At 34.8% G+C, this 23,194-nt stretch overlaps 1 protein-coding gene across 2 annotated transcripts in view; it reads left to right on the top strand.

The window, feature by feature from the left end:
* Positions 1-19,950, top strand: part of LOC123702361 (phenoloxidase-activating factor 2-like) — a 42,232-nt gene extending 22,282 nt beyond the window's left edge. For both annotated transcript variants that reach the window (XM_045650100.1, XM_045650099.1), the window contains exons 2-9: positions 4,788-4,922; positions 7,532-7,683; positions 8,388-8,544; positions 14,759-14,889; positions 15,995-16,104; positions 16,887-17,048; positions 18,122-18,285; positions 19,746-19,950. In XM_045650100.1, coding sequence (XP_045506056.1) covers positions 4,788-4,922; positions 7,532-7,683; positions 8,388-8,544; positions 14,759-14,889; positions 15,995-16,104; positions 16,887-17,048; positions 18,122-18,285; positions 19,746-19,934 — 1,200 coding nt within the window. In that variant the 3' untranslated portion in view covers positions 19,935-19,950. The remainder of the gene's footprint in view (positions 1-4,787; positions 4,923-7,531; positions 7,684-8,387; positions 8,545-14,758; positions 14,890-15,994; positions 16,105-16,886; positions 17,049-18,121; positions 18,286-19,745) is intronic.
* The last annotated feature ends 3,244 nt before the right edge of the window (positions 19,951-23,194 follow it).

Genomic DNA, 23,194 nt, shown 5'->3' on the forward strand with positions numbered 1-23,194 from the left:
GTTGACCTCATATTCGTTAATAGATACCCCAATAACCATGAAAATGACACCCATGACGAAAATATGTAAAATTTTCGTCGGCGCCATCTTGGATTTTCATTTTGACCTCATATTGTTTAATAGCTACCCCAAAAACCATGAAAATGACACCCATGACGAAAAGATGTAAATTTTTTGTCGGCGCCATCTTGGATTTTAGTTTTGACCTCATATTCGTTAATAGCTACCCCAAAAACCATGAAAATGACACCCATGACGAAAAGATGTAAAATTTTCGTCGGCGCCATTTTGGAGTTTTTGTAATATGCCGAAATTCGTCTTTTTCAAAAATTCTACAAAAAGACGGTCGCGAGCCGACGGAGCCCCACGAAGTGGGGCTCCTATTTCTGTATAGTTTTAAAAAACACGAACCTAACTTAACCCACCCCCTTATCCAAACCAAAAAATTCTGATTACGAATTTTTGGCATATTACAAAATGCCGGCCGTTTGTAATTCGGCGGATTATACAATCCGATTGCGACATACATACCCCTCGTCCCGCGTACCTTCCAATATCTTAGATGTTTTACATTTCCGATTGTTAGTTAGGAAATGTATAGATTTCCTAGGAAATGTGTACTATAAAATGATTTATTTCACACATTTCCGTGCGATTTTAGGAATTACATACATTTCCTAGGAATTTTATACAATGACGGATTACATACATTTCCGTTAACATATACAATGTTTATAATTATAATGATAAATAGGCAGAAAATAAATGTCTATATAATGTTATGTTATAAAACCAGTAAATAAAATAAATATTTAATTAAAGTTTATGTGTAAACTGTAATTCGATACAAATGCACTAAGGGTTAGAACAGGATTTTAAAATATGTTTCCGGTATTGGAAACGAAAATTATTAATATTTGTCAAACTGGTTAATGGTGGTGGAATGTTGTTCCAACACAGTGGCATTGTATCGAAAGCTACCCTTGAAAGCTGCTGAGTGGTGCTTGGGTATGGACAGTTTACAGTTTGCAGACCTGGCTAGGTAGTTTAAGGCACTTCGTTCACCTACTCATAAGAAGCTACAGCAAATGTGATGCTTCCTTGTGGATTAAGTTTATCTACAGATCACCCATATTTGGCAATCTCGCTTCACCTAATGGCCTTGTCTGTTCAAGCCGAAATGAATTAATTACCTACTGCAAAAATTAAATAATTTAGATTACCTGGAAAGGACAAGGAAAATAAACTTTAAACAAGTGTTCGACCGATTATTTACCAAGTAGGTAAATAAATTAATGACAAGACAAGGTAATCAATTAATGCTAATAATTTCCTAAAGAAAACATTTTTTTCAAAATTTTCACATATAAATAGGTACTTAACTAGGTACTAGACTCAAAAGTTTATGATAAGTCAATGAATGATAAATAGAATATGTTTAAGTAAAATGAAGTAGTTTATTTTACAATAAATTAATCTTATAAATTACCAACTTTCATTCTGCGGCTTCAACCGTGTGCCTTATTCAATCCCTGTTCCTACCCTTTGAATCCTATTTATGCAACAAAATTGAGATGTCCTTTTTCAACATAATATATCGAAATTTCCGTCAAAATCGGTTCAGACGCGTGCGGGAATACCTATTTTCTCGTGGTCCCACTATTTTGTCCTACTATGACGGAGTAACTTTCGTATTTATCTACAAAACAGAAATGATTTGATTGTTTGTTTGTTTGTATTGGATAGGATCCGAAACTACTGGACTGATTTGAAAAATTCTTTCATCATTCGAAGCAAAAATTATACCTACCTGATGAACATAGGCTACTTTTTATAACGGGAAAATACTTCATTCTTATGGGAATCGATGTCGAAATATTTAATTTTAGGCGCATAAAGAAAAAAAACGCAAAGGATCATTCAAAACCTTTTCTACGGTTTAAATCTCAAAACTTTTTGGTTCATACTTCATATAAAGGTAATCTGATAGGATTATTTAGAAAATAAAACAAGATGACGTAGGTAGGTAGGTATTTAACTTTAGTTTCGATTTATTATATTTCTTGATATTCTTAACGACGCGGTTGGCGCAGTTGTAAAGTAACTGCCTACTGAGCCGACGGTCCCGGGTTCGATCCCCGGTCAGGGCAAATATTTGTGTGATGTACTTGATTATTTGTTTTTGGGTCTGGGTGTTATCTATATATGTATTTATAAAATATTATATTATTTGTATACGTAGTATATTATTATTAGTCTGTGATATTATATTTATCGTCGTCTAGTACCCACAAGTATACGTAGTATATTATTATTAGTCTGTGCCACAACATAAGCCTTAATTGAGATTACTGTGGGACTAGGTCGATTTGTGTAATATTGTCCTTTAATATTTATTTATAATTTATATAATTATAATTAAAATAATGTGACTAGAAATAATATAGTTATTTATACTTACTACGGTTTAAGTATAGGTTGTATCGTAGTATATTATTATTAGTCTGTGGTTGTATATTATTTTGTAATGAGATCTTGCAATCAAATATTCACACAATCTCGCAAGTTTTCCGAATGAAAATTATCAATACACTAGGTACCTACCTAATATAGGCCGCTACAGGAACGCAGTTTGTAATAATTAATAACGGCTTTAACCCATTTACAATATTTTTATAGGTGGCAAAGGCAATGAGACTATGTATTAAAAACGTAGTATATTATTATTAGTCTGTGGTCTGTGTTATTATTATTAGTCTGTGTTAAAAACGTGAAAAGTAACGTAAAAAGTCTGTAGTGCCATCTATTATTCGTTTAGCATCGCCAAATCGGAGGAGAATAACTTGTTTATATTAGTTTCATGAGATGGCGTTGTTTTGAATATAAACTTTTCTGTAAAATTAGTTAAAATCGAGCGAAAATGAAATTAAATAGGTAGGTTCCATTTACAAAAGTATGTAAAAAATTATAAAAAGCAATGAAATTGCAATTAAATCTAATTTTATTTTTTGCTGGTTAAAATGATACACTTAGCGGCATCTATTGGTAGTCGGATGGCATTAATCCTGTTTTGTATGTAATGAACCAGACATGGTCTGTTTGTCTGTTTGTCTGTATATTTGTCCGAGCTAATCTCGAAAAGTGCTGCATAGATTGACTTCAAATTTTGCATGAATATTACTAACAGGTCGGGAGAGGCTTTTATATACATATTATCATGCTATCACCTCCGGGGGAGGAGCTGTGAACCTTTATTTTTCTTACGTATTCCGTGTATTACACAGCGTACAATCTAAAGACTCATGTTTAAATGTTGTTTTTGGGTAAGCCACGCTATTATCTAGCTTTACACTATAGAAACTACGTCATTTACGTTATTTTGGCAGAGAAACAGTTTAATGAATCTTAGTAGTATAAAGACAAATTTGAAACAGCGCCATCTATGAGACTTCATTAAAATCAAATCAATTTACATATTTAACCCTTCTTGCAAATTTATAATTTAAAATTAAATATTATGATGTTGGTGGGGTTTTTTATTTGTATTTATTTATTTAACTTATTAACCCATGTCTTCCCAGAGTCCACTTCAGGTGCTTATATTTTATGTGCATTTAATAAATAAAATTTTACAAGTGAGGGTAGATGTTTATTATTTGATGTCAAACAAGACACCATTAACAGTTAATATTGGTAATAGTAGATTGTGTTCATTGGTGACATTTTTAAAAATCCTTCTTGCGTTCCCACAAAAGGTAAGGCGCGCCGCACACCAGCGCCACATGCTACATGCATCGAACATTTACGTCGCCACAATCAATGCGCTACAATTCAGCTTGCTACAAATGTATTGTATATGCGCACATCGGAAGCACAGTTGTAGCGTGGCACCGCTTTGAGAATGTCGACATCATCGTCTGATGACGACGATTTCTTGGTGTGGCGCCACAAATAACGAACGTGTTCGATCTTGAATTCGTGTAGCGCGGACAACGTCTCGCCACAAAGTGCGCCCGCTACAAATGTTTCCTCGGTGTGCGTGCTCGCGTACAAATATATGGGGGCGATAAATGTGTCGCGTTTCAAATGTGGCGCCACAATTATCGAGATACAAATGTATGCCTGGTGTGCGGCGCGCCTAAGTTGTAGCTTTTATATTTATCTATATATATAAAAATCAATGCCACTTTTCGTTGTAATTCCATAACTCGAGAACGGCTGAACCGATTTCGATAATTCTTTTTTTATTATATTCCTTGAAGTACGAGGATGGTTCTTATGTAGAGAAAACGTTAATATGTACCACGGGCGAAGCCGGGGCGGACCGCTAGTGTAGTGATAAATGTCCAAATGCTTCATTAACTTTATATGTAACTAGCTGTGCCCTGCGGTTATACCCAGCCTGCTCCGCTCCTGTTGGTCTTAGCGTGATGATATACATATAGCCTATAGCTTTCCTAGATAAATGGGCTATCTAACACCGCAAGAATTTTTCAAATCGGACCAGTAGTTCCCGAGATTAGCGCGTTCAAACAAACAAACTCACCAGCTTTATAATATAAGTACTTATAGATTTTAATTTACTTTGAATTATTAAATAAAACTCATGTTTCTTTTTTAAAATCTCTCATTTTGCTCAATGCTACACATAATACTTATGTTGCTAGGTGTTAGAGAAAATGCTCTGATTGATTTTTCGATGTTCAATTTCTGGTATTTACGCCCTTTAGAATTAATTAACTTTCTGAGGGATGAAAAAAAACTTATAATATATACTTGGTTTTCAGATGCTTTTCATCATCAGCTCGTTTCTGGTGCTGACAGCTGGATACCCCCAAGCCACGATAGACCCGAGTGTCCTGGTGGAAATTTTTGGCACTCCTCCCACCACCACGACAGGAGGAGATAAAAAATTGGAAGATGTGAGTTTTTGACGAAAAAGGTTCTATGTCCTTACTTACCACAATAAAATTTAGACAGGGTTTAACTTTAAACGCGGGTTCTCTTTAATCTTGTTTTGTCGTATTTCACATAGACAATTATTATTAAAGAGACAGATCCCTGGTTTAAAGTTAGACTGTGTTTAAAGTGTTTGTGGTAAGACCATCTAAGGTAAAAGCACCTAATACGGAGGTATTTCGCAACATTAGAAAGTAAGTAACAAAAATAAGCATTTGTATGTCTTTCTAAAGGTGCCAAATCACTTTATCGTTAAAAGTGGAACTAAAATTTTGTATTGCTGTTGAATCTATGTTTATTTTCATGATATTTCTAATTTTAAAAAAATATTTAAATAGTCATGTCGATTTTCCCTAATACGGAGGTATGATATTAGTCAGAGCCTATTACTGCGGTAGGCGGCTCCTAATACGGAGGGTCAGAAATTATATTAAATAATATAATATAATTGTGTTAGTCGAGTAAATTGTAAGTTTTTCATTTATTGACCATTGGTTTGATTACGTTGATTCAGTTATAATGTGTTAAACTTATGCTTTAAGTTTTATCAAAAAAAAAAAACACGCATATCAATTATCAAATAAAAATCCACAAAAAATACACCAAACTTCTTATTTATTTACGCAACCCTAAATCTGGTAATTTTATGTTCTATGAATAGGGCCATAATAGGAGATCATATAACCTAATACAGAGTTACCTGGAAATAGCTACCACCGTAATAGGAAAACTACTCGTGTTTTTAATAATCCTAATTCTGACCCATCAAAAATTCGATAAACAAGAGAATGTAAATGCTTAATCAAACGATAACAGTTTTTTGGCTCAGATGTGTCAAACTCAAATCAACAGCTAAACAGCTAAACAAAATAAGTGATTTGTGATACATTAAAATACACCTTCCTATTTTTACCCCTTCTAAGAAACAAACATTTTGTACTCAACCGTTTTCATATTTAACTGGTTTTCTAATTAAGAACACATACCGCAGAATATGGTTTCTAATTTATCAGATTAATAATTATTTTAACTAATCTTGGAACTAATTCAATAACTAAATAAATTGAAAGTTATAAGCAATTAAACATGCCCAGTATTTTTCCTATTTCGGAGTTATACCACCGTATTAGGATTAATCTATAAAATTCGTATCGTATTACGGCGGTATTTTATTTCTTATTTTTTGGGTAAAAAATGACTTACAAATATGAAACAAGCTATTTAAATAGTGAGTGTAATAGTAGGAAAATGCTATAAACAATACATATACAAACTTGAACGGCTTATTAATATGAAAAACTTAGTTTATAAATATTAGTGTACTTACTTTTGTTGTTTCGCGTTTGTATGGAAACACCTCTCACGTCGATGCCGTTACACAGATTGATTGATCTTGTTTGTTCTCTATGTGCTATACTTGCAAACGTTAGTTAAGTCATGAAGTAATAAATTTGAAATAAATAGTTTACGTTTTGGTGTACTTAAAATTAATAAAACAGGAATAAAAGTCGAAAATAGAAATACCACCGTATTAGGAAGCGATTTTGACTACCGCCGTATCTTCGTAGCTTTTACCTTATGTTCTACAAAATATGTCTAACGGTGCATTTACATCAAACGAGAGAATGCGCATTCTAACTCCACTATGTCAAATTATTTTAGTATAAACAGGCGTAGATCATTCTTTCGTTGTTCTAAGTGTGTTCGAAAAGATTCAATGCAATGTTTTAATACTGAACAACACTGAATACGAGTTTTCGTTTACACTAAAAGATCACGAAAGAATGCTCTTGCTAAAGCTCTAGGCTCTATGTTCGTTTGTTGTAAATGCACCATAATAGTATAATATACTTAGTATTATTATATGTGGTTCCACTGTGTGTATGTTTTTAAGCAAATATTGAAGTATATAAGAATAAGAGAAAATAGTTAAAAAAATCCAGAATAGGCAAAATTTTTAATAAGAAGTACACTACTTACTACGTACTTACTTAGTACACTACGTACTAAGTAAGTACGTAGTAAATTAGTACACAACTTAATTACTACTGACTGACTCTACCTACTTGATTTTTTTTTGTACTTTTTGAAGGCGTTTTTACATTTCTAGCTAGTCCAGTATATACTTTTAGATATATGTAAAAAAATAAAAGGGAAAAAAAATGTTTAACATAGAATTTGTTCCTCTTAAAAAAACTGGTAACGAATGATTTCTTTAGCAGTATTTTTTAATCGATCCTAGAGCCTCTGTTCTACTTATACCTTACTAGGTTTCCGCCCGCGGCGTCGCCTGCGCAGTCAAAGAAAAACCCGCATAGTTCCCGTTCCCGTGGGATTTCCTGATTTGCGTCATTTTCGCGGGATTAAAAGTAGCCTATAGGACATAGGGGTCTCGGGGGGTTCTCGGGTATCAAAATATTTCCATACCAAATTTCATCAGTTTAGGCGTGATTGAGGAAAAGGTAGACAGACAGAGTTACTTTCGCATTTATAATATTAAAATTAAAATAGTATGGATGTATTACAGAGAAAAATAATAATGTTGTAATTTTGTTGGTTTAAAAATTTTCAGATCACAATAAAGCCTACAGAGGCCGCAACATATCTAACAGACAGCAATGGGAATCAATGCAAGTGTGTGCCTTATTACCTGTGCGATAAGGACTTAAATGGTAACGAGATATCTAACGCGAGTGTCACCGGCTGGGGGATGCTGGATATCAGGTACTTTTTTTAGATATGTGTGTGTGTTTGTATGTTGCTGAGTCTTTTCTGTCTCTTTTTAAAAAAGATATTTAATTCAACCTTTGTATATTTATATTATGGTAAAATTTTCATCATAAAACGTGATTTTTAGGTTTTTTTTTTACTATATTTTTATGACTAGCTTTGTCCGCGTAGGAACTAGGAAGGCGTTTCAAGGAAAACCCGCGTAAAAATTAAACTACTCACTTACTATGAGTTACTTTCGCATATGTTATTTATTTATATTTATCTAGAGTTCAAATAGATAAAAACAATCCGGCCTTCTGATCGATTTTTTTCTATTCTTAAAAATCCATACTTCATATTATAAATGCGAAAGTAACTCTGTCTGTCTGTCTGTTACTCAATCACGCATTAACTACTGAACCAATTTGAATGAAATTTGGAATAGAGATATTTTGATACCCGAGAAAGGATATAGGCTACTTTTTACCCCGGGACTGTGGGACATAGGATAGGTTTTATCCCGCAAAACCCACGGGAACGGGAACTATGCGGCTTTTTCTATGACTGCGCAGGCGAAGCCGCGGGTGGAAAGCTAGTATTTCATAAAATATATTCGTACCAAATATCATCCAAATTGGTTCAGTAGAGACATGAGAGACATACAGACAGAGTTACTTTCGCATGTATAATATTAATTATGGATTTAATAATTTAAGATTTGGCGAAGAGGACTGTCAAGAAACTGTGGAAAGATGTTGTACAGAACCCGACACTGTGAATAAGTACCCGGCGCCTAAACCGGACCCTAAGCTATTGAAACAGTGTGGATATAGGAACCCTAATGGTCTAGACTTCCAGATTACGGGTGGAAATGTAAGTATTTATTAGGTTTGTTAGAATGATATTTTTTTACATATAGCACAGATAAAATAATGAAATATGGTATGTTTGTTTTAATTTTATACGCTATATATAGCGTAAATTAGACCGCCTCCTTAGTAAAGTGGTTGACGCGTGAGCGTGGAAACGAGAGGTACTGGGTTCAATTCCCCGTGGAGACTAAGAACATCTGTTTCAACAGATGTATAATGCATCTGCCCCTTACCCCACTAGGGGACATGGGACTTCACTATAACGTAAATTATCTATGATTTTTAGTGTTAGAATCAAGAAGCTTATATCTAATACACTGGAGATTGCACTATGACCATTAACTTGTAACAAGAAAATATGACCTAGAATGACATCAGTCATGTTTTTTGTCTCTTTCTGTTGAATGACCACGCTGGTTTGTAAATTCAGGATTTTTCAAAATAGAAAAAACTAAAAATCATGGTCTATAAATAATAACGACATAGGTATATTTTAACAGTATTTATATTATAATATTATGGTCATACTTTATAGGTACATACAATTTTAATTGGTATAGAATGATAGTTTTAAATAACTTTTGGCTACAAAGCTTGGATATGAACCGATATATAGCATTAACATCCTTTGTAAATAGAGGAAAGTTGTGTTTTGCATCAGATGCTGTTTACCAAATTGTAAGCTACTCAGATCTTCTTTTTAAACGCGTTGCTTCGACTGGTCAATTTCAAGCCAAAATCATCAAAGAAAAACTGTTTAGCTGCCTTGCACAAATTTCAGCTAACTTTACAAAGTTTATTTTTCAAAAGGTATTTTTTTCTGGGTGGTAATCCTCAGTAACCTTGATGGGCACATATATTTCTTTTTATTTTACTTTTTGGAAAGCTGAAATACGTCAAACAAAAAAATATAAGGTAAGTTAAAAAAGTATAAATTTCAATGTAAAAACGAACAATCTTATAACTATATGTGAGTGCAACACCGATGTCGTGTGTTGTTTCATTACTAGTAACAATCTTTAAAATGGTGTTCTAAATTTTCATCATAATATTGTTATTACAATATATTCTCCTCGCTATCCATAAAAACTCGTCATCATGGTTACCTTACTTGTTAAATTTGTTTATTGAAAACTTGTTGAAAAATGATAAAGTATTGGGGAAATAACAAATTTAACATGACTGCTTACTAAAATGATGCTAAATTAGACAATTTTTGCCATTGAAATGATTCTAAACAGGTAAATGCAGGAGTATTGAGGAATATTGTAAATAACGTAAATATACACTTGCCTGTGAAATTCTATGCCAGAATTTGGTGTCCAAACACTTCTGCAATTTTGCACAATACAATGCATTCATTATATTCGGAAAATATTCATTAAATAAGCAACAATATTAACTTAAATATTCGAAGCGACGCAATTTTTTTGACACACATGCCATATTGACAAAGTGAGAGTTGCTACAATTTTATTATGGTGACTACCAAGAAGCTTATATCTAATACACTGGAGATTTCGGTATGAACATTGACGTGTAACAAGAAAATATTGCCCAGTTCATGTTTTTTATCACTTTCACACCTAACTTGGTATTGCCACTGTTAATACGAAGTTTTCCCAAGGCTACTATGTATGCTGTAATATTCTGTGCAAAAGGTTAGTTTTTGTACATGAGTTTGTTGATAAATTGCCAACAACGTCATTCAGAAGCATTGTTGGATGAGACAATTATTATTTATGCTAAATAAACTAAGTATCTGAACCAATTATTAAAAAGCGATACTCCCTGATTATGGGTAGTCACCATAATAAAATTGTAGCAACTCTCACTTTGTCAATATGGCATGTGTGTCAAAAAAATTGCGTCGCTTCGAATATTTAAGTTAATATTGTTGCTTATTTAATGAATATTTTCCGAATATAAAGAATGCATTGTATTGTGCAAAATTGCAGAAATGTTTGGACACCAAATTCTGGCATAGAATTTCACAGGCAAGTGTATATTTACGTTATTCAACTTCTCGGATACTGTATATGGCCCTAGACTGCTGAGCCGTACTAAAACAGCTATACAACGCGTCCAGAATGCCTGCGCACGATATTGCTGGAACGTTCCACCTAGGAGCCACATCAGTCCCTATCTTAAAGACGCCAGTATTTTAAATATGGATGGACGTAGGCAATTACATTTTGCTACTTTATTATTTGGGTTGATGCACAAAAAAATACCATCATACCTATATGAAAAATTAGCTTGGTTAGGTCAACGAAGCGACCTAAAATACAAAACCAGATTTGCCAGCATAAAGCTTTCGGTTCCCATGCACCACACTGCATCATTTAGAGGCGGTTTCACATACAGCGCCACTAAGTGCTGGAACAACCTTCCACCACCCCTGTCTGAAGTAAAAACTATCACAAACTTTCGTTTTAAATATAAAAAACATTTATTAAATACGCTGTACCAGCCTTAGTGTCGTTGATGTTTCCCGCTGTATTTGTATATTTCTACGCATTTAATATAATACTTGTTATTTTAGTTATTTATTATTCTTAATTTATTACACATTTATTTCTCATACTATATAAGCAGAGTAAGTGCTAATATTAATAAATATATATCACACGTATCACTATTCCATCGTTGTATATACATATATATATTATTCAGATTTGTTATCTATTAATTTATTATAGTCTGTGTTTGTACTTTGCTACAATGCAAAGTACGTAGGTATAAGCTGTAACTCCAATCGTCGCAATCGATAGGGGCTCCTGAAAATCAGTGCTGTTAGTGTTCCTATGGGGCACTACAGCTTCTAACTGAGTAGTCCCTTTTGATAATGGACATTTACCACACAGTTCTTTGTTGTTGTTTTTAGTTACATTTTTTAAGTTTAGTTATAAGGTTTTTTATATTATTTTATTTGTTTTGTTTTAAGTAAGTTTTATTAGTTTTTAAGTTCTATTGGTTTTTTTTGTTTTCTTTTTTAATTATGTTTGTTTTTTGTATCTGTGTGGTGTGTTTTATTGTCAATAAATGTTTTTATTATTATTTTTATTTGCGTATTTATATCTCAGCATAAATGCTGGTAGCAGCCACATTTACGGGCGGAAACCAAGTAAATGCAGCATTTGTAATTTATTTATAATATGTGTCTGTCTGTCTGTCAAGTATTGTCATTTTCTTCTATTTGGAGGAATCTTCTTACTATTCTGCATGTGTTAAGTATGACTGCTTTTTGTAGTTGAATAAATGCGGTTTCTTCAAGATGAATTTGTTTTAGACTTTGTTTTAAATGTTTGGGAATAACACCGGTAGTAGAAAGAACTATTGGTACAATGTATACTTTATCTTGTCTCCAAATTCGTACTACTTCTTCTTTTAGATCATTATATTTATTAATTTTTTCAGATATTGTTTTTTGTATATTATGCGTATTTGGAACTGCTATATCGATGAGGTAAGTTGTTTTATTTCTTTTGTCTTGTAAAGTTATATCCGGTCTGTTAAAATGAATTGTCCTATCTGTAAGTATGGCGCGGTCGTAATATAGTTTATAATGATCGTTTTCTAGGACAGTTTCTGGTGTGTATTTGTAGTATGGCGTGTTTGTGTTGTGTATGAGTTTGTGTTTGATTGCAAGTTTTTGATGAATGATATTGCTTACCTGATTATGTCTGTGAGTGTAGTCTGTTTGTGTTAGTGTTGTGCATGCTCCCGTAATGTGCTGTATGGTTTCTGATTGAGTGTTGCATTTGCGGCATTTATCATTTGCTATTGTAGGGTCTTTGATGATATATTTTCGGTAATTTTTTGTGTTGATTATCTGGTCCTGAATTGCTATCATGAATCCTTCGGTTTCCGGGAAAAGATTACCTATTTTAAGCCATTTATTTGATGCTATTGTATCTATGTGTGGTTGTGCCAGGTCATGAGGGTGTCGCCCATGTAAGACTTTTTTTCGCCAATCTTCGATTTTTCGTTTAGTAGGATCTGCATCTATATTTGGTATATCTGTGTTTTCAATTAAGTTAAGTGGTGTGTATTTATGATCGTGTTGGAGAATGGTCTGGTGTATGCTACTGGTGCGGGATTTAGATTGGAAAAATATTTTTAGTTTGGATATTTGTTTCTTCCAGAGATGTCGGATATCTATTAAGCCCCTGCCTCCATGTTCTCTTTTGATAGTAAGCCTTTCTATTGCAGATTTAGGATGTAAGTTGTTATATTTTGTGAGTATCGTTCGCGTATTACGTTCTATTGTTTCTATATTAGTTTTACTCCACTTAATTATTCCAAATGAATAAGTCAATATCGGTATTGCGTACGTGTTAATGGATTTTATTAAAGCCTTGCCTGAAAGTTGTGTTTTACAAAGTAAACTTAATCTCTTTTTATATTCTGTAATTAAAGTCTTTTTAATAGTTGAGTGGTCTAGTCCTTTTAATTGCTTATATTTATTATTATTATTTACAATATTCCTCAATACTCCTGCATTTACCTGTTTAGAATCATTTCAATGGCAAAAATTGTCTAATTTAGCATCATTTTAGTAAGCAGTCATATTAAATTTGTTATTTCCCTAATACTTTATCATTTTTCAACAAGTTTTCAATAAACAGATTTAACAAGTAAGGTAACCATGATGACGAGTTTTTATGGATAGCGAAGAGAATATATTGTAATAACAATATTATGATGAAAATTTAGAACACCATTTTAAAGATTGTTACTAGTAATGAAACAACACATGACATCGGTATTGCACTCACATGTAGTTATAAGATTGTTCGTTTTTACATTGATATTTATACTTTTTTAACTTACCTCATATTTTTTTGTTTTACGTATTTCAGCTTTCCAAAAAGTAAAATAAAAAGAAATATATGTGCCCATCAAGGTTACTGAGGATTACGACCCAGAAAAAAATACCTTTTGAAAAATAAACTTTGTAAAGTTAGCTGAAATTTGTGCAAGGCTGCTTAAACAGTTTTTCTTTGATGATTCTGGCTTGAAATTGACCCGTCGAAGCAACGCGTTTAAAAAGAAGATCTGAGTAGCTTACAATTTGGTAAACAGCATCTCATGCAAAACACAACTTTCCTCTATTTACAAAGGATGTTAATGCTATATATCGGTTCATATCCAAGCTTTGTAGCCAAAAGTTATTTATAACTATCATTCTATACCAATTAAAATTGTATGTACCTACCTATAAAGTATGACCATAATATTATAATATAAATACTGTTAAAAATATATGTCGTTATTATTTATAGACCATGATTTTTAGTTTTTTCTATTTTGAAAAATCCTGAATTTACAAACCAGCGTGGTCACTCGACAGAAAGAGACAAATAACATGACTGACGTCATTGAATGTCATAGTTTCTTGTTTCAAGTTAATGGTCATAGTGCAATCTCCAGTGTATTAGAGGATATAAGCTTCTTGGTGACTACCCATAATCAAGGAGTATCGCTTTTTAATAATTGGTTCAGATACTTATTTTATTTAGCATAAATAATAATTGTCTCATCCAACAATGCTTCTGAATGACGTTTTTGGCAATTTATCAACAAACTCATGAACAAAAACTAACCTTTTGCACAGAATATTACAGCATACATAGTAGCCTTGGGAAAACTTCGTATTAACAGTGGCAATACCAAGTTAGGTGTGAAAGTGATAAAAAACATGAACTGGGCAATATTTTCTTGTTACACGTCAATGCTCATACCGAAATCTCCAGTGTATTAGATATAAGCTTCTTGGTTAGAATCAATCACAGGAATCAATAGAATTGATAAATAGATCTGTCAGAAAGACGTAAGAATGCTTGATTTTTGGCGCCAAAACGTTTGGATGTTTATCACTGACAGAAATTGATTCTCTTGGAATCGGGAAGAACCATAGACTCCAATTTTTTTTCGTCGAAATCAAATCACTTTTTTTGTACACTCTTATTTATTAAAGACTTAAAAATTGTAAGAATTGCTAATCTTCTTGCCATGAAGAGATAAAAAAATTGCTAATATTTGAATCATTCCCGTTAATGATTTAAGTTTCACATGAGGATCGTTATAAACTATTTTTTTTATAATTTTCTTCTTTACGCGACAAGTAGCTTATTTCTCTTGGTTTTTTTGCAGCAATATTATATTTTTGTTATCATGTATTAATAATATGTATTAATTTTCTATTTCAGGGCAATGAAGCGCAATTCGGTGAATTCCCCTGGGTGATAGCTCTTTTAGACGCTCTAAATGGCAGTTACGTGGGGGTTGGGGTGCTCATACACCCCCAGGTGGTGATGACAGGCGCACATATTGCAGCAGCGTAAGTTTATATTATCAGTACAAATTCTAACAGCATTCTCGGGCAGATGCATTATACATATTCTGTTTGACCGCCTCCTTGGTACAGTGGTTGACGCGTAAGCGTAGCACCGAGGGGTCCTGGGTTCGATTCCCGGTGGAGACGAACAAAAAAATGTCTCGGTCGTAGGACACAGAAGGCTGATCACCTACTACTTGTCCCTAAAGAAAATCGATCAGTGAAAACTATTATGGTATCAATCTATTAAGTATTATTACATATAATTATGAATTACATACTAGGTTTTCGGCCGCGACTTCGCCCGCTTTTTCTAAAAAATTATGTATGTACAAAACCTTCTTCTTGAATCACTCTATCTATTTAAAAAAAATCCGTTGCGTAGTTTTAAAGACTTAAGCATACCTTAGATACATGGGGACAGAGAAAGCGACTTTGTAGTTTGTACTATGTATCAATCCCATTTAGGGCTGATTTTTCAATCGTCGTTTAAAACTTATTCGTCGAATAACGTATTAAACTACCATTTTAAAAATGTATTCTTCTTGCCTGTAATTGACAGTTACTGAAACAATTTCACTACAGTAATTTGTGGGCTCCTAACGCCATCTATTAATAACCTTAGTAAACTATTTTATCTACAGTACTAACCGTGTCCCGCGGTTTCTAAGTTAGGCAAGTATTAATTTTTTAATCGGTCGATTTGTTTTGAATTAAATCGTAATCACATTTTACTAAATAGTTATGCTGTGGTGTAATGAATGAACAAATCTTATATTTTCACTTTAAAATATTGATAAGGATTTAAAAAAATAAGCTATGCATTCGATTTTGCAATTCCATCACCGCACTGCTCGGCACAAGCAAAAATCTGGATGCATGGCGATCGAAAACCGTGCGTTTTGCACGGTACTTCTTTCCGCGAACCACACTCTTGTGGAACAAACTACCACCAATATGACATGTCCATGTGAACCCTTAAGCAAAAAGCCTACACCCACCTCAAAGCCGGCAATACGTTCGCACTGTTCCCTAATACTGTGAATTGTTATGGGCGGCGACAAAAAACAAATAATACAAGGTGTATACTTACACATACATTTTTCAGGTTCGCTCCAGGAACACTAAAAGTTCGGGCGGGAGAGTGGGACACACAGACAAACAAGGAACGACTGGAAGCGCAGGAACGGCTTGTTAGCGAGATTGTTATTAGAAATGGTGAGTTTGATGCTCACACTGAAAAATTTACCTCTACATAAAAAAGAGCGTGTGTGCACACGTGAGCACACGTGTCAGAAGTGAAACTTCTTTGGCAAGATTCAAAGATATCAAAATCGAAGTAAAACTATTTTAGGCGCGTTGATAGTATAATTTCTAGGTCGCGTCATGGCAATACCGTCACGTCATGGAGTAAAGCGACGATTTTGGTGTCTTCAAAGATTTCTGCCAAAGAAGTTTCCCTTCTGACACGTGAGCTAGGCACACACACGCTCTTTTTTTAGTAAATTTTTCCTTTTTTTCTGGTAGTTTTGTATTTTTTGTTCTTGTTTAACTGTAGGTACTTACTATCTTTGTGTATGTAGGTACTTAGGGACCTACTAAATTATAATAATGAATTGCAATTCATAAAAATTTTCGAAACCATCTAGCCTTTACTACTGTTCCGTTAAAACTGTATAGATATTACATATTAATTATTATATCTGCAATAAAGACGTTTTTATTAATTACTAGCTTTCCACCCGCAGCTTCGCCCGCGCAGTTAAAGTTAAATAAAACCCCGCATTTTTCCCGTTCCCGTGGGATTACCGGGATAAAACCTATCATATTTCCCGGGGTAAAAAGTAGCCTATGTCCTTTCTCGGGTATCAAAATATCTCTATACCAAATTTCATGCAAATTGGTTCAGTAGTTAAGGCGTGATTGAGTAACAGACAGACAGAGTTACATTCGTATTTATAATATTAGTATGGATTTATTTTTCATTAATTCGTTTCCAGATTTCAATCCAAAGAGCCTCCGCAATGACCTTGCTTTACTTCGTCTGGACAAACCTTTCGAGCTGGCAGATCATATCAACGTGATTTGTATGCCGGAGAACATGCAGGAGTTTGAGAATAATAAGAACTGTATCGCTAATGGATGGGGCAAGAATGTTTTTGGTATGTTCTGTGAAATCATGATGAATATTAAAAAAAAAAAAAAAATAATAATATTTATTAGCAAATTTTACATATTCAGTTCACAATAATTTTGCTCTGCCTTCTGAACTAGGTTATTTATTACCTGTGTCTCAGAAAACAGTGCCTTCCCTTATGAGTTCATACAAGTATTATTAAATACGTAAACAGAATAGTATAGTTACAGATTAATAACAATTAAAGAATAAAAATAATTAAAGCATAAAAATGAATGGTGATATAATTTTTAAAATCGGTCCAGTAGTTATGAGCCTATTCATTACAATCAAACAAACAAAGTTTTCCTCTTTATAATATTAGTGTAGATAATGTAAGGCTAAAGTTTGCTATTTTTACTCGTTTATATCAGCTACTAGCTGCGCCCCGCGGTTTCACCCGCATTGCTTCGCTCTTGTTGATCTTAGCGTGATGATATACCTATAGTCTATAGTTTTCCTCGATAAATGTGCTATCCAACACCGAAAAATTTTTCAAATCGGACCAGTAGTTACTGAGATTAGCGCGTTCAAACAAACAAACTCTTCAGCTTTATAATATTAGTATACTTAGATACAATAATACAATAATTTCATGAATTTATCATTTGCAAGCATGTAAATGTACCGCTAACTACATATTATTACCATTTATTACATCGAATTTATTTTATACTAGCTACTCCGCGCGGTTTCACCCTCGTGGCTCCTCTCCTGTTGGTCTTAGCGTGATGATATATAGCCTATTATAGCCTTCCTCGATAAATGAGCTATCTAACACTGAAAGAATTTTTCAAATCGGACCAGTAGTTCCCGAGATTAGCGCGTTCAAACAAACAAACAAGCTTTATAATATTAGTATAGATTTAAATGATTATTAAACTTATAATGCCGCTGCGTATTTATCGATTTTGACGAGAGTATTTAACGAGAGATAGGCCTTAACTTTCAAAACGGCACTTTATTCCTTAGAATCACAGATTTTTGGAATCAACACTTTTTTTCTTAAAATTATTAATAACACAGATGCTTTGTTAATTAATTTATGTTAATTTCCAGGTAAAAAAGGCCACTACGCGGTGATCCTCAAAAAAGTGGAGATCGACATGGTCCCCTTCCATCAATGTAACGCGCAGTTAAAACAGACGCGACTGGGCAAGCGGTTTGAGTTGCACAAGAGTTTTGTTTGCGCTGGTGGACAGCCTGGCAAGGATACTTGTAAGGTAAGGAGATTAGTGTTTAATAACTTTATTGAGAACTAGCTTACCGCCGCTTCGCCCGCTTGGTCTAAAACCTAATAAATTATATACTAAAACCTTCCTCTTGAATCACTCTATCTATTAAAAAAACCGCAACAAAATCCGTTGCGTAGTTTTAAAGATTTAAAGCATACAAAGGGACATAGGGACAGAGAAAGCGACTTTGTTAACCGACTTCAAAAAAAGGAGGAGGTTATCAATTCGGCCGGTATATATTTTTTTTTATGTATGTACACCGATTACTCCGAGGTTTCTGAACCGATTTACGTGATTCTTTTTTTGTTCGATGCAGGATGGTGTCGAATTGGTCCCATAAAAATTTTATTCGGATAGGCCCAGTAGTTTTTATTTTATGGGCATTTTTGCAAGTGCAAGTTTGAAGTCGGTTGTTTTTAAAGCAGTTATCACTTGTTTTATACTATGTAGTGATGATGTTTTAAAATGTCCCTTAATTTATTTTACCTTAAAATGTACCCTACGAGGATGGGAAAATGAAATTCCAACAAATATTATCTATATTACCTAACCTAACCATTCCCTTCTCTTTTATAAGTACCTTATCTTTTTCATAATAATTATCCTTTAAAGAAAACTTGCCTTCTGCCAGCGGCTTCGCCCGCTTTGCCTAAAACATAAAACCAAAATTAAAATTTAACACTAAAACCTTCCTCTTGAATCACTCTATCTTTTAAATAACTGCATCAAAATCCGTTGTTGTATAGTTTTAAAGATCTAAGCATACATACATACCTGTTATAGACATTACTACATTAGGACTGACGCGGGAAGCGACTTTATATTGCCTAAACTAGAAGCAAGGAGGATGGTAGACAATAACATAAGCTAAATCATACTGCGATCAAAAGCCTAATTCCCATTCAATCTTCCTTTGAACATATGCAAGGGCAATAGCTGACATTATACATATTATAATTATGGATTTAGTTTTGTTGCTTTAAAATGCTTCAAAATTAATGTTGTTAAAAAATTGAAAAAATTCGATCAAAGGATCGATTTTTTCCATACCTTTAAAATTAATTTTTTTAAGGTATTCTGATATCTTATTTTATAGCATAACTAGAGTAACTAGATACCAATGATTTGATTATATAAATGAGATTTATTTTAAGAATACATAACAAAAATTCAGCATGACGCGCCGGGGCGCATGACGCGAGTTCGAATTCTGCCTCGTTATCTTTTTTCTATTCCTTAAAAAAGACGTGTGGCACTCGGGGACTGCCGCGGTAAAGCTATTGCATAGCATGCTTTCAAGCCACACCTCCGCCCGTCGGAGTGGGGAGCGTGAGGTTTTTTCTTTTATCGTCATCGTTATTTCTCGATTCGGTCCCCGTCTCAAGGCCCGCGATAGAAGCTATGCAATAGCTTAAAAACATGTTTCATCTTCTTTTTTATCTTTCCAGGGTGACGGTGGTGCGCCCCTCGCGTGCCCCATTGCCCCCGACCGCTACACACTCGCTGGTCTTGTTGCGTGGGGCATCGGTTGTGGGGACGAAATACCCGCGGTGTACGCAAGAGTGTCGCTCTTTAGACGATGGGTAGACGAGAGGATGGGGGCTTGGGGTTATGATACTAATGTTTATAGTGTTTAATAAACGATTTTGTCGAGTTGTTGTTTTATTTTGTGACAACCCTGATCCGTGACGAAATATGATATAACATACGTAGTATATGATTATTAGTCTGTGATATAACTTAGAGATGGTTCTGTTAGTTTTATACATTGATACAACGTCAATAGCATGGGGCAGTTTTTCAGGGGAAGACTGATGAGTTTTTCCTGTGGCAACCCTTGATAATATAACTTTAGTATAAATTTAGTAATCTGTGCTATGACTTTGTGTCGAAATGTGGTAAATATATATATTATCTTGGAGGCAGTTCTATTATTTTAATTGGTACAATTTAAATAGCATGTGGTATATGTTGTGGAGAAATACCGGCTGTATACGCAACTGTCCCTCTTTAGGGTCAACTCACACCAAAAGAGCGGCGAAGCGCAGCGCAGCGCGGCGAAGCGCGGAGTAGCGGATGCCCGCGACTTCTCGAGCATTCCAGCGACTTCTCGAGCAGTCGCGGGAATCCGCGCGCCTTCCCGCGATGAATTCACGGGTCGCTCTTTGCGCAGTTCGAATGCTCGCGCGCACAGACGCGTGCGGGGAGCGGGCGCGAGGGGCGGGATATTGCCAGCGGCCGCTCGCGAATGCTCGAGCATTCTCTGGAATTCCCGCGACCTCTCGCGCAGTCGCACGGTCCGTCCGCTGGAATTCCACGGAATTCCAGCGGCGCCGCGGGCATCCGCGCGACTCGTTCGAGCTTCTCATGCGATAATGAGTATTATAGTAATGAAAATAAAGTTAAAATTCATATGACACGGAAACTGCGCTCCGCTTCGCCGCGCTTCGACGCTCTTTTGGTGTGAGTTGACCCTTAGACGATGGGTGGACGAGAGGATGGGGGCTTGGGGTTACGATACTTACTTATGTCTGTAGTGTTTTAAGCCAATACACAATGGCCCATGCTGATCCATTGCAGGCCATTGCCATTGTGTACACGGGGCAATTGTATAAGAAGGCGGGCCATTGTCTGTCGTGGCGCGCAATCGGGGAGTTGTCGGTTTTTTGGGCACACTTCAAAGGAATCGTGGCGCAGCGTGACCTGCGGTGTTCACACAATGGGCCATTGTTTAGTTCGTAACCGACCGCTGATCGGAATAGAGCACTTTTTTGTTGCGTACTAGAACTAGAATTATATTTTTATATTAAAATATAGTATTTGATCGCCTAAAATGTCAGTATCGTGGAGCAATGAAGAAACTTTCAGGTTTATTGATTTATATCAATCTGAGCCCTGTACGTCCATCGCAAGTGGCTTGCCAGGCAGCAATGAGAGTTGAGACATGGGCCATTGTGTGAACAGCAATTGATCGTGGCCTCCAGTTGTGCATTGTAAAGCGTGGCCCGTCACATGCCATTGTGTACTGAGGGCTTTATAAATGATTATTTGTAATTGGTGTTTTATTTCGAAGTTTTGATGAGTTTTTTGTGTGTGGTAACCCATAAAGCTTATACTATACTGCTAGCTGTGCCCCGCGGTTTAACCCGCATTGCTCCGCTCCTGTTGGTCTTAGTGTGATGATATATAGCCTTATAGCCTTCCTGAGGCTTCATCGGTAAATGGGCTATCTAACACCGATAGAATTTTTCAAATCGAACCAATTGTTCCTGAGATTAGAGCGTTCAAACAAACAAACATCATCTCGCTAAGACCAACAGCAACAGGAGCGGAGCACTGCGGGTAAAACCGCAGAGCACAGCTAGTAAATTAATAAATATACCTATTACCTACCTAATTATTATTAACCGACTTCAAAAAAAGGAGGAGGTTATCAATTCGGCCGGTATATTTTTTTTTTATGTATGTACACCGATTACTCCGAGGTTTCTGAACCGATTTACGTGATTCTTTTTTTGTTCGATGCGGGATGGTGTCGAATTGGTCCCATAAAAATTTTATTCGGATAGGCCCAGTAGTTTTTATTTTATGAGCATTTTTGTCTGTAGGTATTTGTAAATTTTGCAAGTGCAAGTTTGAAGTCGGTTGTTTTTAACGCAGTTATCACTTGTTTTTCAATCAATTGCGAAATAGGCTTTCAAGAGAACAATAACTGGAATAGCGGTATTAGTATCAGAAAACTAATAATAATTGCCAACATCCACTTGTAATATTATCAAATTTTATCTCATACGTGCGACAATGTTAAAGTTTGGAGCAATCACCTTGATAAGTAGATTTAAATACATATTTAAACTGTTGCTACTTCAAGAATAAAAGGAAACTTGTTTTGAAATGTTTTTAAATAATGCTGGCAACTTCCTAAAAGCACAATTAAAGAAAGGCTTAAAACCGTTACTAACCTGCCGTAAAGGCAATATTGGAAAAAGGGACAATATTGTAATTGGACCCTAAATTGCCTCCATAATAGAGATGTGTATAGGCAAGCACAAGCAATTTAGAGAACAGCTGAAATTGTTTTTTAGATTGCTGAAAAAATTAAGGAAATTAACATAATTGTAGAGGATCGCTTATTGGCGTGGTTAAAAAATTATGAAAATAATAACTTACAACCATTACAATGTGACCGCTTCCTTGGTACATCAATTATTAATAATCACAAAGGTTCATAAACCTAAAAAAATTAAAATTATTAATAATAAAAAGGTTTATGAACCTTTGCGGTCACGTGCTGCCAGCAAAGCTGGGCGGGTTGCTTGTTTTGGCCTTTGGGTGTACACATAGAGTTTTAAGAATTCATCTAGGTATTTGAAAAAAAAACTGCGTCTGGAATTTTATAAGTATTTTTTACGTACTCAGCGTATGCAAAACTATAACCTCCATCGAGCTTAGTATACCAACAGTGGGACACTGTGTAGATATCGATTATAACTTAGAACTTAGAAAGTAATACCACAGTATTCCGCTCTCGAGATTTACGTTTAGCAACAGATTTGGCGATTCATTTTTACTTTTGAGGTGATGGTTTGACACATACAATAGGAAAACACTTGAATATATCTAACGTGTTATTTTTCGTAACGTTTTTTGTTTTTTGTTTCGACTTTGAATATAGTGGTGTGGTGAGTGGGCCAGTGTGGCCATAGATAATATTCGGACATTAAATCACATTCACATAGAACATATTTTTACAAATTAGAGCGACCCAGGCTCCTAAGATAGTAAGAACTGTTTTTCAGGAGCCTGTGTCTTCCATTTACAGTTACACGACACGAAAAAAAATCAGTAGTTTTTACTTTTTACACTTCGTTGATCAGAGGTGTAGGTACCTTTTGAT

This window comes from Colias croceus, chromosome 23, assembly GCF_905220415.1.
Source record: "Colias croceus chromosome 23, ilColCroc2.1".
Classification (NCBI taxonomy): domain Eukaryota; kingdom Metazoa; phylum Arthropoda; class Insecta; order Lepidoptera; family Pieridae; genus Colias; species Colias croceus.